The sequence below is a fragment of the Amphibalanus amphitrite genome, unplaced genomic scaffold (assembly GCF_019059575.1).
Source record: "Amphibalanus amphitrite isolate SeventyFive unplaced genomic scaffold, NRLGWU_Aamphi_draft 000255F_arrow, whole genome shotgun sequence".
NCBI classification, from domain to species: Eukaryota; Metazoa; Arthropoda; class Thecostraca; order Balanomorpha; family Balanidae; genus Amphibalanus; species Amphibalanus amphitrite.
The window spans coordinates 56,402-77,449 of record NW_024881750.1 but is presented as its reverse complement, the minus strand read 5'-3'; the positions used below and the strand labels follow the sequence as shown (position 1 = coordinate 77,449).

At 55.4% G+C, this 21,048-nt stretch overlaps 2 protein-coding genes across 3 annotated transcripts in view; one reads left to right on the top strand and one right to left on the bottom strand.

The window, feature by feature from the left end:
- LOC122386523 (cotranscriptional regulator FAM172A homolog) overlaps positions 1 to 21,048 on the top strand; it is a 38,949-nt gene that overhangs the window by 9,329 nt on the left and 8,572 nt on the right. For both annotated transcript variants that reach the window (XM_043375798.1, XM_043375799.1), the window contains exon 8: positions 13,726 to 13,810. In XM_043375798.1, coding sequence (XP_043231733.1) covers positions 13,726 to 13,810 — 85 coding nt within the window. The remainder of the gene's footprint in view (positions 1 to 13,725; positions 13,811 to 21,048) is intronic.
- On the bottom strand, positions 13,869 to 15,058 carry LOC122386524 (endocuticle structural glycoprotein SgAbd-1-like). The gene is made up of 2 exons (XM_043375800.1): positions 14,975 to 15,058; positions 13,869 to 14,361 (listed from the first exon to the last, which is right to left on the bottom strand). Exons 1-2 carry the CDS (start codon positions 14,981 to 14,983, stop codon positions 14,062 to 14,064), a joined length of 309 nt encoding a protein of 102 aa, XP_043231735.1. The 5' UTR covers positions 14,984 to 15,058; the 3' UTR covers positions 13,869 to 14,061.

Here is a 21,048-nt window from a genome sequence, read left to right as displayed (position 1 = left end):
GCAGCACGGGGGGTGTAACGTGCACCCAACGGGGGTACAGAGCAGGTGGCCACAGTGGCCCTTTGAACAGGTGGCCGCTGCCGCCATGTGTGTGTTCTCTGGACGGTCCTCAGGGCAGGTGGTCGCTGCCGCTCTGTGTGTGTTCTATGCCCTGGGCAGGTGTATCGGCGGGTGACAAGATCGCCCTCCAGTTACGTCGCCACCCCATTCGGCCCTCCCAAAACCACCTGTCTTGTGGACATTGCGCTGCACCAGACCTCCCAAAAAGAGACGTCACTGCTGGCGGGCGTTGTAATCAATGCAAACAGTGCACCGTGCAGCCTCACACACCCGACCCGCGCCCTAGTGAATACCATGTGCCGAACGGTGGCGAAAGACAGCTGACTGGGGGAAAGGAGGTGCTCGTCTGGATTCTGCGGGCTCGGATGGAGGCGGGTCCTTTTGTGCCGGTCACGTATACCACGCCGGGATGACCCAACCTCTAACCGGCGCGGCGATCGGTCCGTCTGCTGTTTGGTCACACAGTTCATCAAAATTCTGGAGACGTTCCTGTGTTTGGTTGGCAATGTGAACTGGTCTGTATTCCAGTAGCCCCCTGCCACACGATCCTTATCATGCAGCTGTCTCCGGGAGAGCGGGTTTACTGCGGCCATGTAGACACGGCCCCAGCGGGCGCGGAGAGTGAGGGACACAGCCCCCCCCCCCTCCGTCGGACGTCGTCGGTCACAGGCGTCGTCGGCACGGTCTCTGCCGACGACGGCCTATCCGTCAGCGGCCGTCAGCCGGGGCCCTGGTGGCTACCGGGCTACTGAAATTACCCATTACCTACCCTCAGACACAGCTGATCACTGTGGTGGCTAGTCTGCCGAAACTACCCACTACCCAGCTGCCGGGTCATTGCAGCCGTTGGAATCAATAAGCGCAGCCCTCGAGTCGCCGAAACTGCCAACAGATCCAGTTGCTGTTGCATTTGCCAAGTGCGATTGCCGGGCTGCTGCAGCTGCGCAGTGACCAGCCTCCGGCTGATCTGCTTTGTTTTGTAATTATTTCGGAGTCGGAGAAGATAAGCTGGTAAGCATAAACCTTCCAGGAATTTGGGATTCCCTTGAACCTTCGCTACCCAAGCTAGCCTATGAAAACCTGAAATAATGTTCCTACCCGCCCCAATTTAGAGAACCGTTTTCTTGTTTTTATAGCTTCAATGTTTTTTATTCATAATAAATTTGAACATTTCTTGTTGACCTTTCTGGATGTTATCTGATGTATCCGTCTGTGGGGGTGAGATCCGTACCTGCCTACCCAGCTATACTAATACGGCCGTCTGTGGTGTATCCCCTGCCGACTACCGATGTCGTCGCGGCAGCTGTCCTTGTGTCGTCCTGCCCTGAAGTCAGCTGCCCTGTTCGCCGCGGTCAGCTGTCCGGTATTATTCATGGTTCCACGAGCTGAACACGTGGCTTTGACTACTGCAGGAGCCTCCCAACCACTGAGGGGCTTTGCCAGGTAGTCCTCTCGTATCTTACCTTGGAGGGAGTGTCCTCATCCCGCTCCCTGTCTTCGGAGGAGGGAATCCTCAATCCGTATGCATCCTCCCTTTTGGACATCTCAATGTTCTCGGCAAGACGTAATTGCGCGACTTATAATACTTGCTGGCTCCGGCCGGTGGCGGACAGTTCAGTTCGCTCTTTCGCGTACAGGTCGCTTTGAGTGGGGCCAAGTGTCACACAAGTTTATGACAGACAACCTTATGAGAATGCCATAACGGACGTTGATTATGAGGTTATCATAACCCTTTCAAAGGAGAACCTTCTGAGGGGTTCCCTAGGAGACTTGCCGCCGTGAGGTCACCCTGGCCCACCGACAACGCAATGTCTCATCGAACCTGACTCTTCGAGGCCGCCCTAGTTGACTTGACCCATTGCGGTCATTCCATCGCTCGGATGGCCGGTCGACGCCCACTGGACTGCGCACGTGGCGTCATCTCGCCCGCCCAGGCCCTCCGTTTACACAACTGCCTACTGAGCCCCGTAACTAGTGGTTATGTGCGGCAGAGTGGTGGTGCGGGGGTCAGAAACGGAGGTGGGCCTCTGCGCTGACCGCCGGGTTATTACCAAAGAGCGGTACTCTGACCTCATGCTGTGGTGCGTCTCGGCGGATAATACTGGCTGCTCCCCTAAGAAGATGGTGATACTCTGTGCTCGCTTGATTGGACAGAGCGGGCCCTGCTGGGCTGGGTGTGCCCTGCTGGCCTCTCCCTAGAAAGGTGCTGATGCACTGCGCCCGCTGGGCCAGACAGAGCTTGTACCGTGCTGTTCACTGTCGGGCACACAGTGCACCCTTGCAGAGGACGGCTGGCTAAGATCCCACACAGTCTTCCTGCACCCACCGGCCAGTCTCTGGTCTGGGCAGACCAGTGCTTAGATGACGAAAGATTGCGGCAGTTTCAACGAAACCTGTAATTTGTGTTTGTTTTTGTGTATGCTGGATGAAATGATGACGTTCTGAGGTGCAGGATGCTGATTTTTGTGAAGATAACGATTCAGGCTTGCCAGTGATGAGATGAGTCGCGTGATTGCGCCTATTGTATCAAACCAGTCGCGGCGTCTTGGCATTCTGCTATTTAACAACTTGTGGTTGACAAATAGGATTATTATCCTTCTGAAACTGCTCCACTGTAAGCAGTAACCCAAGTTTATTGCTTGCAAGGGTCACGAAAACGTAACTTTATGCCTTGCCATCCTGCCTAACTTGTTTTTGTTTGGTATTTAGGATAAAGAATTCATCTGCAACTAGCAGGACTGCATTGCAGTCTTTAAGCCTGTTTCACAATTGGAACATCAAAGCACCCGCGACTATTTCAGCGATATTTTACAGACCTTGGGATAGGCCTCATTAGGCGACCCAAACATTTCGACTGGGTCGGCTATGCGGTGGCGTCGCTCGCAGGACGGCGTGCCCTCTGCCTGTCCGTCCATCTTCTCGTCCCTCCCGTCTCATCCCGTCCGTCCTCCAGTCCGTCGGCCCTTCCGCCTCCTCCCATCTCCTCCTGTCCGTCCTTTCTCCTCCCATCTCGTCCCGTCTCGTCTTGTCCTCCTGTCACTCCCGTCCATCCCTGTCCTCCCATCCATCCGTCCGCTCGGCGCTCGTCCTGTCCTGTCCTCCGTCCGCCTCCCGTCCTCCCCCGTCCTCGCGTCCTTCTGTTCCTCCCGTCTCCCCCGTCCTCCGCGTTCTCCACCGATTGGCGCGTGTCGCGCCACACTCTGACCGTGCCGCAATGCATAAATACATACCGAGCGGGCCGTCTGGCTCACGCCATGCCCGCCAGCCGACACCGCCCAGCAGCCACAGAGCAGAGTCCTGCGGCCGCGCTCCCCCGTGGGGCTCCCCTCGCCGCGGTGGCTGACCGTGGGCCCATTGTGCTCGCCGGCCGTATTAGCCGGATTGCTGTCGCGGCGGGGTGCCGCCGCCACGCGGCAGCCGAGGTGCGAAATTAGTGGCGGCGATGAGGTGGGATTAGCGCGGCGCGATGCGAGCACCGACACCTGTTTATCGGGAGAGGGGAGGTTGACCGGCGATTCCGGGTGCTTCCGGTACGGTAAAAAGGTGCCACCCCCACCGACTGGCCGAACTGCTGAGCCGTGTCGACCGGGTCTCAGTGGTTGCTGCCTAGCACTCCACGAAGCCCGGGTCACCCCAGCGTAGGTCGGGCTGGTCAGGGACCATCAGACAGAAGTTCGTCCCGGACCAGTGATGCCACGGCGCAGCGGACGAGCAGTGTCGCAACTGGTCTCTGCCGGCGGCACTGATGACCTCGACCCCTCTCCCCCTCAGATCGACCCCGCTCTGATGGTTGTTCGCCCTGTCTGCGACTCCACAAGGTCACTTCGAACATCATCTCACATCTCCCTCAGCTGGCTTGCAACATAGCGCCATATCGAGTGGCTCTATATTGAGGCAGAGCTTGTGTGAAGCGGGAGGCACAGTTGGTAAAGTACACCACGCCTGGCCTGGCTTACACTGAGGTAGATGTATCTTATTACGATCCTTCCCCGCCGGAATATACCCAGGTAATTTCCGAAGGAACTCTCGGAGTGAGGGTTGCTGCACGACTGACCTTGGGTCGTGTCGGGTGCAGCAGGCCGCTCGTCCCCTCATTCCCTCGCCGCGTGCTCCCCTGTCTGCTGCGGCAGTCTGGTCTGACCGGATCCACCCCGGACCGGGAGGTTTTGGTGGTTGCTCGTTGTTGTCAGGTTCTGCTCGTGCTGTTTCCGGACGGTATAGTCTAAAGTTTAGACTTTAAAGTTTAGACTCTAAACATACACAACTTCTCACCTCTGGCCTGGCCACTTTGATACGGATGAGCCAGCTGGTGTCGATATCGCCTCCGAACATCACTTGAAGCATTGCATTGACGGATGTCGAATACAGTGTATTTGGTTTATCCTTATAGGTTTATCCTTGTTATGCTTCACGATAAAGAGCTGCTTCCCCAAATGGTTTCGTTACCCTTCGGAGATAATTTTAACAACGTATCTGCAATGCAAACGTATCTCATTGGCGCACTGCCGTCATTTAGCCTGAAATGGTGCCTCTTTGGCGGCGTTCCGTCACCATCAGGCCTTCAGAATTCTGAACAGACGTCCAGCGATGCAGTGCTGGAAAAGCCAGTCAAGATAGTGTCCTTGGTGGCTGACGGTTTCTTCAGTGTCGGGACGGTGTCAGTAGGTCTTGCTCAGCTCAGATAGGTGCCACTGGTGCGGCGCGGCGTGTTGTTCTGACAGTTACCGGACCCCAATGAGATGCCTCTAGTGCCATTACGGCGGACTAACCCCCTCCCCCAGCGCGGACTGTCGCGCCGGTGACGGCAGGTGACCCATCCGCGCCGTACTAATCTGCTGAGTGAATCACCACCACAGGAGATGACCGGTTCAGTTGCTCCTCCCGGGAAGTGAGCTCACCACTGTCAGCTTCTGCGGACCGCTGACTAGCCGCTGCTCCCCCAGCAATTCTGACCACAGAGTGGCTCCCAACTGTTCAATGTCGACTGGTGATTCGAAAGCATAGTGGCGCATATGACGAATATGCGGCTTATCAAGCCTATGATGTTTTAGAATCCTGTTAGCGTTCTTGGATTTTCTCGCTGAGCTTGTCAAGCCGACACGCTTTGGTCGGATCTTCATTTTTTAACTTCTGCTGCTTCATGATTATCGACATCTGTGTTATGATAAGTCTCGGGGTCTGCGGTTCGTCACTGTTTGTGCTGCCATAACCCGGTGACGGCGACAGGCGTCCCGTATCGGGCGGTGGTCGATCGGACCGCTCGCCGGGGGGCGAGGCGAGTCTCCCTCTCCCTCCCTCCGGCGCGGCTGACACAGGGAGGGGGATGCTGCCCTTTGTGGCCGGCTCTTTTTAACCCCTTCATCTCGGCAATCCAATCAGGCCCGGCGACCGCCCTGAATGTTTTATCGCCGCCGCCGTGGCGCGAGACGAATCAATGGTGGTGGCCGTCCCCTGCTGTGGCGGTCCCCTGTCGGACCACAACCACTGACTCACTGCCGCAGAGCAGATGGGACGACTGGCCGGCCATGGCTCCCTCCCGTCGCACGCCGGCCGTGGTTTCTGGTCTGTCGGGTCCCCAGTGCAGCATGCTGGGGTTGCAGGGGACAGAGTCCCCAGGGTTGTACTCCCAGCGGGACCACGTTTTGTGGGTAAAGAGTTAAGAGGAAGCAGAATTTCTAAGTGATAATGGCCTCAGCTATACGTGTCTGACTTAGCCGAATATTTCATTCGAACGAATCGAATGAACTATTTAAAGCGAATAAAAGCATTCATAAACATGTGAACTGATGCAAATCATCATATTGAATAGTTGAGTCGAAACAGTAGACTCTGAGTACGACTTCCGCTGTACGAACGGAAAGACGTGGCTGATGGCCAGTGGTCGGACGATTGGGCCCCATACGCGCCTGGGAGTGGCCGCTGGGGACCGGCCTGTGTCGATATGAGTGGGGTGGCGCCGCCGTGACCGTCTCTGGAATGGTGCCTCGCCGTGTAAGCCCAGTATGGTGCAAGTAGAGGAGGCCCGGCCGGTCACTCTGGCGCCAGGCTGCGGACGGGGCGGCGCCTCTGCACCGTCCCGCTCCGGGCGCGCAGCGGGGTGATGGAGGGCGTGTCGCTCCTTCAGAGCATTTCCTCATGCGTTCGGGCCCCTGTGCTGATAAGATATTCTTACAAAAGACATGCACGAATGTGCGATAGAAGCATATCTCGCATAGCGTTAACCGAGATGAGGCACATTGTTCCAAACTGGTACGCTGCTTTTCAGCGTTGATATGCTAACACAACGAATCAACTTCGAAGGAAACGGCTTCGCGCCCTCAGTGTCCTGTTACAACACCGAGCCCTATTAGTGCACTGATCGTTATACGTTTTTAATATCACGATAAAGGGAATGCTCGGCGCTCATATCTCGCTCATTGCACCGCAGGAATGTTAGTATGAGCGCTGACTCGTTTTACATCGGCAATAATGGAGCGGTGCGGTGATGATGAAAACAGCTCATGCAACTCTCTCATCGGTGCGCGGATTTATGGCCGGTGGTGCGGGGCGCGGTCCATAGCGAGCTAATGGCGCAGTACTGGCGCCGGAGCCGGGGCGGGGCGGGCCACGGCCTGGCCGCTCCGGCGACCGCCGCCCTGTTCCTCTGTGTCCCAATGTTGGCAGCATCTTCATCGGCGGACTGGCGCGGCGCGACCCCGTCTCATTAGCGCCCGGCCGGCCCCAATCAGAGGGTTACCCAACGGGGCCATCTCCCGTCTGAGATGGGCCGGGCCGGCGCGCACCGACTGACGTCCGTGCAACCGACGCCGGCTCCGTGCGAGCGAGGGCCGCGGTGGGGTAACGGCCGGCCGTGCGCGCCGCTTCTCGGTACAATTTCCAAACGCGGCTCCCTATGGCCGTGGGGCGTGACGGGCCGGCCTGCATTCCGCCGAGCTATGACCGCCAGCGGTGGGCACCTCCTCACGGGGAGGCCGCTCGAAGGGCGGGTCTCACGGGGCACTACCTCTTCACAATAGGGGCCGATCCCACGGGGCTCTGTCCCAATCCCATCCCTGCTCACTTTTAGCTCTACAACAGTACTGAGCTACTCTAAACACGGGGCCTGTAAGAAGACACTGAATCCCCAGGAGCTTCAGACCACTTTGGAACCCCCAGCGGCTTCCGATCAATGCGTAGCTCCGCTGCAGCTTCTGATCAGTGCGTAGTTTCACAGTTCACTGTAGCTCTGGTCTGTACCTACGGCTGTTCAGCAGTTGTGTTTTATTGACCGTTAGTCGTGAGCAGCCACCGTCCATTCAGTCTGATCGATGATATAAGTGTTAGTAAAAACCCAACTTCACACTTCCTAAGCCGCCTAAATCACCCGTGCATCGGAAAGTCGTGAGGCGATCCGCCCAAGCTCACATATATCTCTCCAGTCAACACTATGATAGCTTCGTGACCGCTGCCCGCTCCAACCGAAACCGTGAGGGTGTGAACTTTACGGTTACATCCGGAACCGCCGGGGTCACACCAAGGTCATGTAGAGGTCACGGTTTGGTCGTGATGGTGTGAGATGTGTGCTCGACACCAGAACGTGACGAACTGATGGTACTTGATGATGCGGCATATGAACAAGATGCCTGAAGTTCAAGTTATGTCAGTAACTGGTTAGCTTAAAGACCGATGTGATTGGTTATCAACGGCAATTGATTTTTCGCATGCCTTTCATGGGATCTGTGTGTAAATCGTATGTTTTCGTAAACAGTATCTTGTTTGTTTATGTCGTTGATTATTGGTGTCTAACCTCTGCGTAAGGATGGCCTACGACAATTAAGTGGCACCCGTGGACCGTAAAATGCTGAGAGGGACGTAGCCGAGTGCCGGCCGCTATGCGTGACAGTGTCAGGGGCGCTGTCTCGGCCGTCATCAGCTGCTATATAGTTGCCGCCATCAGCCAGCATGAGCGGCCATCATCCGTCATCTGTCGCTGCAGAACACACACTGACAGACGCTCAGAGCGTCACGGGCCAGTTGGGGCTAACTGCCCGCCCTTCTGACACTTGTGTCAGAGGAGGTCAAGGACGTGAAATAATGGGCTGTTCTCGAGGCGGGGACAAGGTCCTGAGGTTGTGCACTGTCCTGCCTCAACTGGCACGCCATCAATGCGAAGATGGCCTATTACGAAACATTAAAGTGGCTATTTAAAGTTGGAGGATTCCAGCGCGAGTGTTAAGTGATATTCAGTCAAATGTGCATGCATACGGGTTTCGTCTTTTGTATGTTTAAAAATATACAAAAAATAATACAAAAAGTCATCAGCATTGTGATTGTTTTGTTTCGTGCGTTTATTAAGGGCTGTGCTGAAACTATGGTGCGGATGAAAATGGTGACGTGTGTAATGAATCGTGAAGTTTTTTTTATGAAGACGTGAAGCTCATATCAACTCTCTTGCGTAGGCTGCAGTGCGTTTCCTTGATGAGACCTCCGATAAGTAGAGTTACGGATGTTTCGCCACCATAGCTGGCGCAATGAGAGGATATTCCATGGGCAAGAACTCTGACGATTCTGATCTCTGGTGGTGAGTGCCGCGTTCAAATGAGCTCCAGATGTGGGGCAGCGGTGCCGACTGGCACTGGGCCGCTCCGAGCAGCCCATTAGTGTCTGTTAACGGGTGGGTGTCCCTGCTGCTCGGCGCTACTTTCACCTCTGACCCTCCGCTGCCCGGCGGGCCGAAAAGAAAGGCTGCAGGTCAGCTGCCGTGGGAGAATGGATCAGTGTAGGTCAGCTGCCGGGGATGGTTAGATCGCTGAGCGGCTGTGGGAGACTGGGTCACTGCAGGCCATCTTCCGTGGAAGGCTGGGTCATCCTCAGCCCAGATGCTGCGTCGGTAGGCTACTTAAGCTGTTGATCAGCTAGTAAGGTCGCCAACGGGTCCTTAGCCGTTGATTGTTTCGGCGGCGGCCGGGTCGCGATGGGCCGTCGCCAACGATGCGTGAACGTGCGTGCCAACGGCCTTGGCCTGCACCAACCACCTGTAAGGTGACGGGTCACCCGCACCATCCGACCACGTGACTGGGGTACAGATGGACCCTCCTCGGCGCCGGCCTAAACAGGGCCGAGAGTGGGCTAATGCCAAGCTTACTCCGTTTAGTTCGTGAACGCTTTTTCTAATGTCTGCGCGGCTCTAGCTCTCTGGTCTTAGACGAACGGGGCTGCTAGTTGGCGGCGCTCTCACAGGACCCCGTTCCGCTAGCATTTGGGAACTGGTGACTGGGTTCGCGGCGGTGCCTGTTCCCATTAACTCCCCTGCTGCTCCCCGTCCTGATCAGCCTCCGCCCCTGCGGCGCGGTCGACGTGTTTTAGCGGGGCTCGGCGTCCCCCGGTCGGTCGGTCCCGGAGGATGACCTCTCCCCCCGCCGGCGGCGATCCATCAGCCAAAAGCCACCGGCCGCCGGTGATGACTGGTCGAGACTGGCAAATCGATCGTCCGCGGTCGGTCCCGCCGCCGGTCGCGGCCGCCGCGGTTCATCGGTGGCCGCGCCGCCTCGGTGGCGAGCGTCGGTACCGGCGGGCGCCCCGGCCGGCCGGCCTTTTTAGCCTGAGCGCGCGCCCATTGTGATCCCCTGAGCCGAGCAGTGGCGGGGAGGGTGCGCCGCCGGCAGCCGAATCGGCAGAACACCGCAGACCGGCAGTGCCGCGCACCGGCTGACAATGGGAAACGGCACCGCCCGCACCGGCTCATCAGTCAGAGAAAAGCCGCCCAAGAATTTATGTTCAGCTATTTTCCAATCTTAGTTGCACATGGAAATCGTTTGACTAGTTTTCAATTTGATGGAGCACATTGGCCTAGGTGCGGCAATCTCTAAACCGGTGCCACCGTATATGGCACGCAGATGCTTCCAGTGAAAGGAACCCACTACACTTGTGGAAATATTTGCGCACACTGATTGCGGAAACACCCATTTCGTTGCGGTGGTTTGCCGGGTATGGGTAGCGGTAAAGTTTGTAGAGGGGTGGGGCGCCACTCACTCCTCCCCGTTCACGGCACCGGACTCCTCCGCTGGGCACGGTCGGTCCTTGTGCAACGGGGGCTGTCAGTGCTCAGTATTGTCCAGCGTTGCGTCACACGGGCCACGGGATACCTCTCTCCATTCCGCCGGACCCACGGCGCCGTCCGGCTGCCCTCCTGAGTGGGTACCGCGCCGACAGTCGATCCCCAGGGTGGAGCACCACTCGGGGTGGGGTCACTTACGCCATCTGCGCCTCCCGCTCTCCCCGTCACGACCTGGCGCTGACCTGAGGGGGTGGCCGGAGCCCCACCCCGGCACGATCTGCCAGGACCGGCGGGGGCGCGGGCACGGTGTGGCCAGGACCGGTGTCAGTCAAACAAGGCGTGGAGCTTATCGGCTGAAGCTCCCATCCGATAGGTGTGACCACTGACCATATCTGATGGGAGCTCTTCAGATACTTTGGTGTGCACGGTGAGAGTTGATTGAGCTGTGGCTTAGCTGAACATTGCCCCGAATGTGGCTAGGCCTTCGGGCTCGCGATGGTTTGTTTGGCTCGTCTTCGTAGTAGCCAGGGCCACCAATGAATAAACGGGTTTTGCTTCATGTTATGTATGCATAGCCAGAAGTTAAGAAACTACGCCTGCATTTCTATCATGCATTTTTATTACATTTCTATTATGCCTGGTCGCCAGATGCCGGATAACAGGAGACCAGGCTACAGAGGCACCGGGCCGTGTCATGTCGTGGGCGTCTGCTTATTTATCGATGTAGCTTCTGCAGGGGCTCTGTTCATGTTTTGTCCACTTGCAGCGGGTCACCTGCATTACAATGCACGGGTCTCTCGGCGTTGGCCAAAAGCGTATGTTATGTAGTTATACACCAGTGAGACGGGAGACTGGAGAAAAGGGTGGTGATCTGTCTGAGCGCAGCCCGGGAGCAGCCGCCGAGTGACCTCCAACTCCCTGCAACACTGCCTTGGCAGCCACTCACCAGCGCGAGTCCGCACCCACTGACCTAATGGTGTCAAACATGTTTACCGGGCATGATAGCCACACTCATGGTTGCAAAACAAGGACAGGTGCAAAAACAAAGAGTGCTTCTAGGGTGTTCAAGGCTCACCCTCGTTTTCACACTCGCGTCTCACGAGTGTTCACTTTCAGTGGACGCTGGGTCAGTGGCGATACTCGGTTCAGTTACTTGAATGTGAGTGGCGTGTCACTGACGACATGAGGCCTCACTTCCAGTCGCCCGCCGCTCGGAACGTTCCAGACTCCGGGCGGTGGGCGGGGGCAGTCTGTCACCACCCCGCCCCCGCCCCCGCCCGAGCCGCCCCGAGCCGAAGAAAGGTAGCTCGGTGCCGCCGCCGCGACGTGCGCCGTGCGAGAGTGAGCGTGGGTAGCCGCGCCGCAGCGCCGGTGACGGCGGCGCTGACCGCTCCTCGACCATTGTCTGCAGCCGTGACCTCCGCAGACGCGCGTGGGATGTCATGCCGCGTCATCGGCGCATCATCGGTCACCACTCACAGCTCTGCCTTACTCCCTTCCTCTCTCTCTCTCCGCTCACCTGCACCTCCCACATTGCCAGCGCGCCACCGACGCCAGACGGGATAACCGCGATACGTTTGTGTTTCTCTTTAGCACTTCTTTAGTTGCTTGTTTAACAGTTAGCCCATAATCGTTGTCAGCAGCTTTGTGAAACTTGAGATGGATAACTGATTGGTTTCAGAGACTGTAAAGCTTCTCTGTTTACCTTCTATAGTATAATTGTTTTTCATTTTTCGGAAGCTCGGTCAATCATGATGTTGGATATAGAACTTTGAGAACACTAAATGTGTTTTGAACTTGGGTGCTAACGCTGGTTCGTGAGTTGTGGTTTTTGTTTTGTGCCGTGTTCTCGTGCGTTTTGGCCCGCCGGATGAGGTGAATGGCATTACAAACATGATATTTTCTTTAGTGTTTACCATTTGATAGAAATCTGAGGGGCGTGGCTCAGGATAAGCCAGATTGTGGTGCAGTCATCATCGATGAAACAATTACTAGAGACTATGAAGGGAAAAAAAGAGTAAACGCTTGCCTACTCGTGTATATCTGATACCTTTATGACAGCGTATAACAGTTAATATAAAAAAGTGGGCGCAACACTCGTCAGCCTTAGCTTTAACGATTGGTTATTTCTCTGCCGGAAGTTTAATTCTGTGTGCTGTTTTCACCTTCGCTGCTGCGTAACAGTCGGATGGTAGGCGTGTCAGGGATCCATTTGTTTTCTGCTGTGGCCGTGAGCGGCGGCGCCGCTGGGCGCGTCGGCCGCGCCTCTGCTGTGACCTCTGAGGTCACAGCCGTGACTAGGTGACCCCGCGGCCGGCGAACGAGTCGCACGCTGGGAGCGCCCCTCCCTCCCGAGATTGGCGCTCGGCGCGGCCGCGCACCGCTGACGACGTGGCGCCTCGGGGCCAGACGGGGGTCAGACTCGGCACCCAGTCCAGGGTCGCTGAGCGGGGGCGGTGCGTGTCAGAAGTGCGTCACACACCACGGGGTGTAGGCGCACACCGAAGTCGCGGCGTTAAGATTGCTCGGACCGCCGCCGATGCCCCCGTGGATGGCTGTGACCTCCAGCCTATCTGCCGGCGGGTATAGCTGGGGTGTTAGACTCGCAGCTCGAGGCGCCCCGTGCCCTCCGCTGTCGCCCCCGGCTCGGTCTGGTCACGGGGCGGGCCGTGCACGCTCTGCTTACGGCGCGTGCGGAGGACGGGCCACGGCCGCCGCACTCTGCCGCCGGCGGGCTGGGAAACGGGCCACGGCCGGCGACGGTACGCGCCGGTCTGCGCCCGCTGCCGCCCCCAGCTGGGAAGGTCGGCCTTCTCCACTGTATGACCCGGCTCCCGATCCCTACCGGAACCCCAGCGGACCTTCCAACGAACCCGCCGTGGTGCCCTACCAATTACCAGAGCCTTCACTAAACCCACCACTCAACTGAACCCCAAATCTGAACTTCCCACTGAATCCACTAGCAAATCCACCAGCGCCCCCATCCCCCCGGCCCGGGACCCATCTCACCCTCACACCCACCGGCGGACGAACAGGCCTTGTTCGATCACTTATAAATGCAGACGTCTGCTTTTGAAATGCTAATACGGTTTCCCAATTTGTTTCCACTGAAGGTCTTGAAAACTGAAGATTCGCCGGCCTTGGCCCGAATCGAGGCGTTTATACATTCGTGCCGTATGTCATTTGAAGTGTGAAATGCATCAGCTATTCTCGCATTGTCATGTGCCGTTTTCCGAGGACACGAATGAAGAATCATCGCGCATTACGTTTATGCAACGTTGTGTTCATGTTGTGTTTTAGCCTTCGCTAAATTGAGACCTTCTTCAAAGCGTTGTTGACTTTGGGTTTGAAAGCTATCGCAATGTAGGTAAACCAATGAGACAGATGATATGTAGTGTTGAAAATACAATATTTATGGTAGCAAGTTCCTGTTTTGTAAGGCACATACTCAAAGAACTTATTTTTTTGCTCGTATTTTATGTGGATATGTATAGCTGTGTGTATTCATGCATTACGAATTTTCAGTCCTCGTTCTGTGGTGTTTCGCTTGTGCTCTCTGTGTTTCACGGTGTGACCCGCCGTGTGACCGTGTGACCCACGGTGTGACCATGTGACCTCTCTGCTGGCAGTGTGCGGTGAACTGGGTGACCAGCTCTTCTCCCCTGGACACCGAGCTCGCTCGTCCGACCGGAGACGCCTGCCGCCGCTCGGCAGGTCAGTCTCTCTCCTCAAAACTACCCCTTTCCACCCTACCCCATCAGAACACACGGTCTCAGTGACGATGCGGGTAGTATATTGGCACGGGAACAACAGTGACTGAGCGCCGGCGCTGGCCGAGACGGCCGCCGGCGCGCCGGGCTAATGCGGGGGAAAGATGCGACATATGTATCACGACATATCACAAGGTACCCGGCTGGGACGGGACGGATGGGGAGGGTGTGGGAGGGGTGATGAGTGGGACGGAGTTAGACGGTGGGGATGACGTCCGACTGGGCGCGGTAGCCGAGCTCGTCGGCCTCCCAGGTGACGCGGATGGGGGTGCCGTCGGGCGCGGTGTAGCTGTACTCGCCGCTCATCTTGTAGCTGCCCGTCTCGGGCTCGTTGCCGGGGAAGCTCTGGCCGGAGCGGGTGGCCACGATCTGGTTGGAGGTCTCCAGGTCGGCCTGGAAGCTGCCGTCCTCGTTCAGCTGGTAGTCCTGACGGATGATCTGGGCATCCTTCTCGTCCTGGGCCAGGGCCACGGCCACCAGGCAGAACAGAACAATCTGCCGGCGCAGAGGAGACGGGGTGTCAGCATGAGGCACGTATAGGGCACATGGGCACATGGGCTCCTGGTGAGATGATGTTCAGGGTAATAGACACAAAATGTAGAGGCAATACTTGATTGTTATAACGAGGGCAAGAGCGAATAGACGTGCTGTCACGGAGGCATCTATGGGAATCGAAGTACCGATAGAAGTCGGGACGAACGTTTCTAAAGCCAGATAAATTGACTAGGATGGGATTTTCGCATGTTGTTACGCTTGGGCTGCATATTGGAGTCGGTGACTGAGGGACTCACACTATGGAACATTTTTATCCATTTCATGCTGTGATGCCTTTTAGTGCAAAAAGCGACTCTGGAGCTGTTGCAACTTTGGGATAGAGTTGATATGATATGATGGTGACTCTGGGATGACGGCGATTTTGGAGTCCAAACCCAGATATTGTTGTGACCAGGATGTCTGAAATAGTGGTAACTCGAGACTGCAGCGACTCCAGTGGTGCTATATATCTTTGAGACGACGACTATACGAAGGCGGCGACTCTTGGATGCGGCCACTGCGGCAGATACCGGGGCACTGGGCGGCTCGGCGGCGCGGCTCGCTCTGTACTCACCAGCTTCATGATGAGCGGGGCTGGTGCGTGTCCGGGACGGTGAACGGACGCTGGCAGTCGAGTGATGCCGCCAGTGCCGGCCGCGGCGCCTTTATACCTGGCCGAGCCGCTCCCGGAGAGCGATGCACGCCGCCGGCCGTGACCTTGGTGGACGGCCGGCGGCCGGGGATGTGCGCCGCCCGGCCCCCCTCCTCAGCGGCATACAGGGGTGGCATAGGAGCCCCGGCCTACAGGGGCGGCAGAGCAACCACCACCCTGGACTACATTGGGTGACGGCCGGCGGCCGGGGATGTGCGCCGCCCCGGCCCCCCTCCTCAGCGGGGCTACAGGGGTGGTTGGAGCAGATACTGTCCCGGACTAACTACCAGGGGATGGTCGTAGTTATGTGAGGGGATGTGCCGTGTGCGCCGCCCCGGCCCACTCACCGGCCTACAGGGACGGTGGGGCAGGTACTGCCCCGTCCTGCTCCTCGCTGGCTTATAGAGGTGACATGGCAGGCACTGCCCCCAGACTTCAGAGGGCGACGAGGCAGCCACTGGAGTGACTGCTGTCTCGCCCCTTTCTTAGCGGCAGCGCACTGCCTCGGACCTAATCGGCTTAGCAGTAGGCACGCCCTAAAGCCGCAAAGCAGCAACAAACAAGAACTAAACACGCACACAGTGTGCCCTGTTGCAACTAGCACCAGAGCGTATTATAAGGGATTTTCACTGGGTCGTTAATAAGACTAGGGGTGGGCATCTCACATTCGACAGGGGCGGCGACCTAATCTTCGATAACCCGAACTTTAGAGGTACAAGCATTCGTAACTACCGTCATCTTAAGCTAACTAGTTCCCGTATTATTTTGGGCACCATCTGCTTGAATCACCTCTACGCTGTTGGCTGATAGTCGGTCACCCGTCCCTCTCCAAGCTTCGATGGGCGGCATCGTCACTTTTCGGGGCGGCAGTTCACAATGAGGGCCGGCCGGCCTGTGTCTGGCAGGACTCGTCCTGTGTCATGTTGGGTGTGATATGCAGGAGTTGATGGATAAGCTCTGTGAGAAGTTGATCTGTCGGGACTCGCAGATCGAGAAGAGGGCCTGCATAAGACCTCTAGATCAAGAGCTACACATATACTGACACCAGAAGACGGGCCCCGTGCAACGTCAAGTGATGGATGAGAGACTGAGAGTGCTTCTGTTTATTACTGCGTGAAAATCAGATCTCAGATGCAACGGACCCACGTTGTCAAAAGTAATGGTCTGCATGATGCTGCATATTGGTTTTTATTGGTAAAGATTTAACCAGCTATTGTGCTTTCATATACTTGATTGAATTATTGAAATGAACGACTGTGTCCCAATCACATGTTCGTTACAGAACGTTTCCTCATGTCGATATGTTAACCCGCGCCCCGTTGGGCTCTGCCGAGCAACGCGCCCTGTTGGGGGGGGGGGGCAATTTGCCCCCCCTAAGATCTCGAGAACCACGCAACCTAGCGACAAGCGGCAAACGGTGTTGGATAGCCCCATCAGGGAACTACCTTGTGACCCAATTTTATTGACCTAGGTCAAATCGATGACGTCACACTCACAGGTCAGGTCAAAGGTCGAATTTTCACCATTTACAGGCATTTCAAGAAATGCGTTGTAAAATCGAGTAAAATGCATTTCATTGAAAATCATTGATGGGGAAATGTTCTTCAAACACATATTTTGCTACTTGAGGTCACTGATACCAGGTCAGGTCACAGAGGTCAGGTCACTGAGGGTCACAATATGAAAATATCATGTGATGCATGTATCATGGTCCATTTTATATGCCAAATACGATTATGTGGGTCAGGCAGCCTTTGGGGTCAGTTTAGATTATGTTCTGGTGAAGGTCAGGTCAAGGTCAGGTCAAATTAGGTCAAATTTCAAAGTTGATATTTTTGCATAAAATGGGTATCGATTCGATGCAGCTCGTCACGGGGAGTTCAATGGTGGTCTAGAATCGCTAAAAATTGAGTTCAAAAATTTGACGTCATCATTTTTGAACAGTTTTTTTTTTCGCTATAACTTGGCCGAAAAACGAGATATCGATCTGAATTTTGGTTTGTATATAGAAGAGCGCAGGGACTATCACATATATTCCGGTTTTTCCGCAATTCGGATTTTTTTGGATTTTTTTTTAGTTTTTCTAAAAAATCAATTTCTTGAATTTTTGGGGGTCAAAAACCCAAAATTTTGAAAATACGAGATAGCAGTTTTGTAGCGCCGCTTTTTGTCTACATGACCATATAAAGAACTTTGAAATTGTTTGGTAACTGTAGATTTGGTGAGCTTTTCAAGATTGCATGTTTTTTGCTCGTTTTTGCTCGAACATGACCTCAGTTTGACCTCAATAACTCCTGACCTAAGGTGACCTAAGACTTGAAATTTTGTGTGAAGGTGTCAAATTGATACCCTGGAAGGTACTGAAAATTTGGCGGCGCTGCGCGCCGCCGTTTTCTTGCTATTTAGAAAAAACCACAGGGGTGGGGGGCCAAATTGCCCCCCAACGGGGCGAGAGTTAACATGCAACTGGCTGCGATATTGTTTGTGATTGTTACGTCGCTCTTCATCGGTTGTTGAGATTCATCATCTGGCGATGAAGTAAACCATTCAGGCAATCCCACGTGGTAAGCTGGTTATCGATGTTGCACATTATCGTCGGCATGCATTTCAAGTAGGAGGCACACGGGAGCACAGATCCAGAGCGATTGATGGCTCCCGTGTACCGTTGTGAAACCTGGCACAGCGCCGCGTTGCAGCTTCACTGCGCCTTATTGAACGTCTTAGTTGAGCAGCTGAGCTGCTAGGCTCCCCTGGCTTCCGGCGCTCGGCTGCAGTCCTTGGTTAGTACGTAAAGGATGAGCGCGCAGCGGGACCTTCTTCAACCGGCACTGCCAATGGCTAGTGGGGGAGGAGGGAGGCGTTGCTGGGTCACGGAGACGGTCGACCGGAATGGATTGCCTCTCGGTGCGGGTGACAGAGCTTCCATTGGTCGACCTGCTCGGCAGTGACGGCTGGCCTTGGACCAGGTGCCGGGAGCGGCCGTTAACGTCAGCGTGAGTCCCGTGGGCAGGTGTGACTCAGGACAGGGCGACCGGGGGGCAGTGGCTGCTGCCGTCCGGCGCACGGCTGGCTGGACCCGGGTCCGCGCTCTTTGTCAGCCATCCGGTAGGGTTCTTTATGGCCCTGGTGGGCTTTGGGTTCTTTGTGGGTCTAACCTCCACCGCTTCTTTCCGATAGCTGCAGAGCTGGGTAATTTCCCTGCTCCATAGCAGGAGTTTCGTCGGTCGGGTCACCAATCTGTATTTTCTGGATACGTATTTACTGCATAGTTGAGTTTGCTGGATGACATGGTGTCCTCAGATCCACGACATAGCAATTTTACAAAAGGTCAACCAGTTTCTCTGTGCGTAACATCATTTTCTAGATACTGCAATTAAATCTTCCACATGCTTTAGGCGGAGCACACCGAATTGATACGTTGGTCGTTGCGTTCATTCTGGTTTGGAATTGTGCTTATTTTCATTGCCCGCCTCATGGCCTCGTGACCCTCGTCACTTGCTTTGTTGGCCTTGCCGGTGCCACGTATGGAAATCCCACTGTTGGCTGGTGCCACGGATGGTAGCATGAAATATCGCCTGTCAGGTAGGACTACGGTGCCTACTGCCTATATCGTCGATACTACGTAGACCCGGCGTCGGTTTAGGGTGCACATCGCTGTCGGTTTGACGTGCGATGAAACAATGTTTCAGTGATTTATTTTCAACATTATCATGCGAGTTTTCTGGGTAATGGTACAGTTTTGGTGGCACTGAATGGCTGCGGCACAAAGTGAAGAACGAAGGATAGACATGACATGAATGTCAGTGATCCACACCAGTCACTGGTCGGTCACTGGCCGGTGTCGATGGGTCAGAGTCACTGCAGTGACTCTGACTCACGGTCACTGTTCAGCAGGGACGGGTCACCGGTGTCTGTCGCTGGGTCAGGGCCAGTGTCGAGCCGCTCCCGCGACGACGACCGTCTCCTTCGACAGTGACTCTCCTTCGCCTGTCTGATTGGACTGGTAATTCTTCGCTCGGTATGCACGTCCCGCCGTGAGGGGAGTGCCGCTGTAGCGCACCCGGGGGCGTCAGAACCGTCACCGCGCTGGGACCCTTCTCACACCGCACTATGAGCCCCGGGCCCTTCTCACACCGCAGAAGGCACGCCTCCAGGCCTTCTCACACCTTTCAGATTGCTCCCGAAACAGCTCCGCTGCTGAACAAACCTCAAATTCAATCTGCGGCCCAGCTGTTTCACAATCTGTGCGTTAAATGAACGTCCCTCGTGCGCTGGCGCCTCCATGATGATCTTTGGACAATTATATCGTTACAGACGACCATAGACAGTTCGTGACGGCGTGCGCGGCGATCCACTCGGAATATCAATTGCGGGGTGATTTACACTCTGGTCCCGTGCAGCCAGTGCAGCCGCCGGTCGGCTGCCATTTGGGCCGAGGCCATCGGAGGTCGCCTGGCCCGATACAAATGGCCACCGGTGCTCCTTCCCCGGCTGGAGAGGGGGAGAGGAGAGTGCGCACTGCTCACTGCATAGAATCCTGCGGTCTGGACCGCCAAGGTATACGACTCTACCTAGGTAGACGGGCATGTTACGTGACAATTGTTCCGCGCGCAATCGCGACGATTGTAGGCTCCAAGTTCCAACCGGAATCGCACTTTTTTTTTTTTTTTTTAATAAATTTAGTCCGAATGGTTGAATGGGCGGATTTGAGGAATCAGAGCCCGCACTAAGCATAGCTTGTTGTGCTGACCCTGACCCCACCACCCGATCGCGCAATTCCAGTTGTATGGCAGAATTTTGTCCGAACGTTTAACGTGCCCACACGACTGGACACGGTCCCCTCCGCTCACTCACATTACCTGGCTTCTGTGCGGCCCCTGCCACAGACACGCACGCCATTACACGTAGGAGCTAAATGTGGCCGCCCACACCGGGGCTTGAACCGGGCTCTCACCACCGGCTAAGCGTCGAAATCCGGCGCTTTTATCCATTCGGCCACGGAGAGGACCACTTAAACATAAGCATTGTGGAACACCACACCTATTACCAATGCCTTCCGCTGCACTTACATTATATATTTTATATTTTCTTCACACATTCTTGACCGAACTCGTTTGTCACGCAGGATAGCAGTTCAACTACCCCGACCTTCACGGGTGTCATGAAGCGGCCAAAATGGCGTATAATTGTCCCGTTTCGGTCATGCAACTAGGTCATGTTCTAGTTCCGGGTAATTCAATGCGCCGTACGCACAGGTAATAACAAGTTCCTGTGCATTCCTGGTAGGTCGTGGCAAACCGAGGACGGAAATTGTGCTAAGTATTGACAGTAGCGGTCAGTTCCGACCAGGCGAGAAAGGACGCTGCGGTAATATCGCTCAGCTGGCCTTACTAGTGGGTTGGTAACACTGCTCTTGCGCTTCTGCTTTCTCCTTCCTAGCCTTCCCAAGTACCTACATATGTAGTGTTGAGAATAACTGTTTGCCTGATTGAAGGAACGCCTCCCTTCGTGATTCTCATATTTTGTCGCCACCTTAGAGTGTCACTTAGGAGTAAAGGGCACAACACTGAGACTGCCCTTTGCGTGGTTCTTGAACGTGTTGCTGCGGTTATGAAGACGACCAACACCAACATACAAGTATGGCCCAGCGCCTGGTATAGGTTTGTCACCTAACATTCCAGCTTATTCACTGTGTCCGGTAGCGTGGGTAGATGCCAAAGTCTGTTGCAGCTCATACGACGGGCTTTCCCACAGATCATGCATGCTAATAAGGTATCTCATCTATTATTTTCTCACGCTTCCTTAGGCACTGAGCATTGGTGGACATCTAGCTGTTGTTGGCAAGCAGCTCTAGAATGAGACGTAGTATTTTGTTATTGATAATGTCGACTTCGGCGAACGTGCGAATCCATATATTGATTGCTGCATGCCAAACATCTAACTTTTATCTAAAATACATCCAGTATCACAAGTGCCGACTGACGTCGACTTCATGT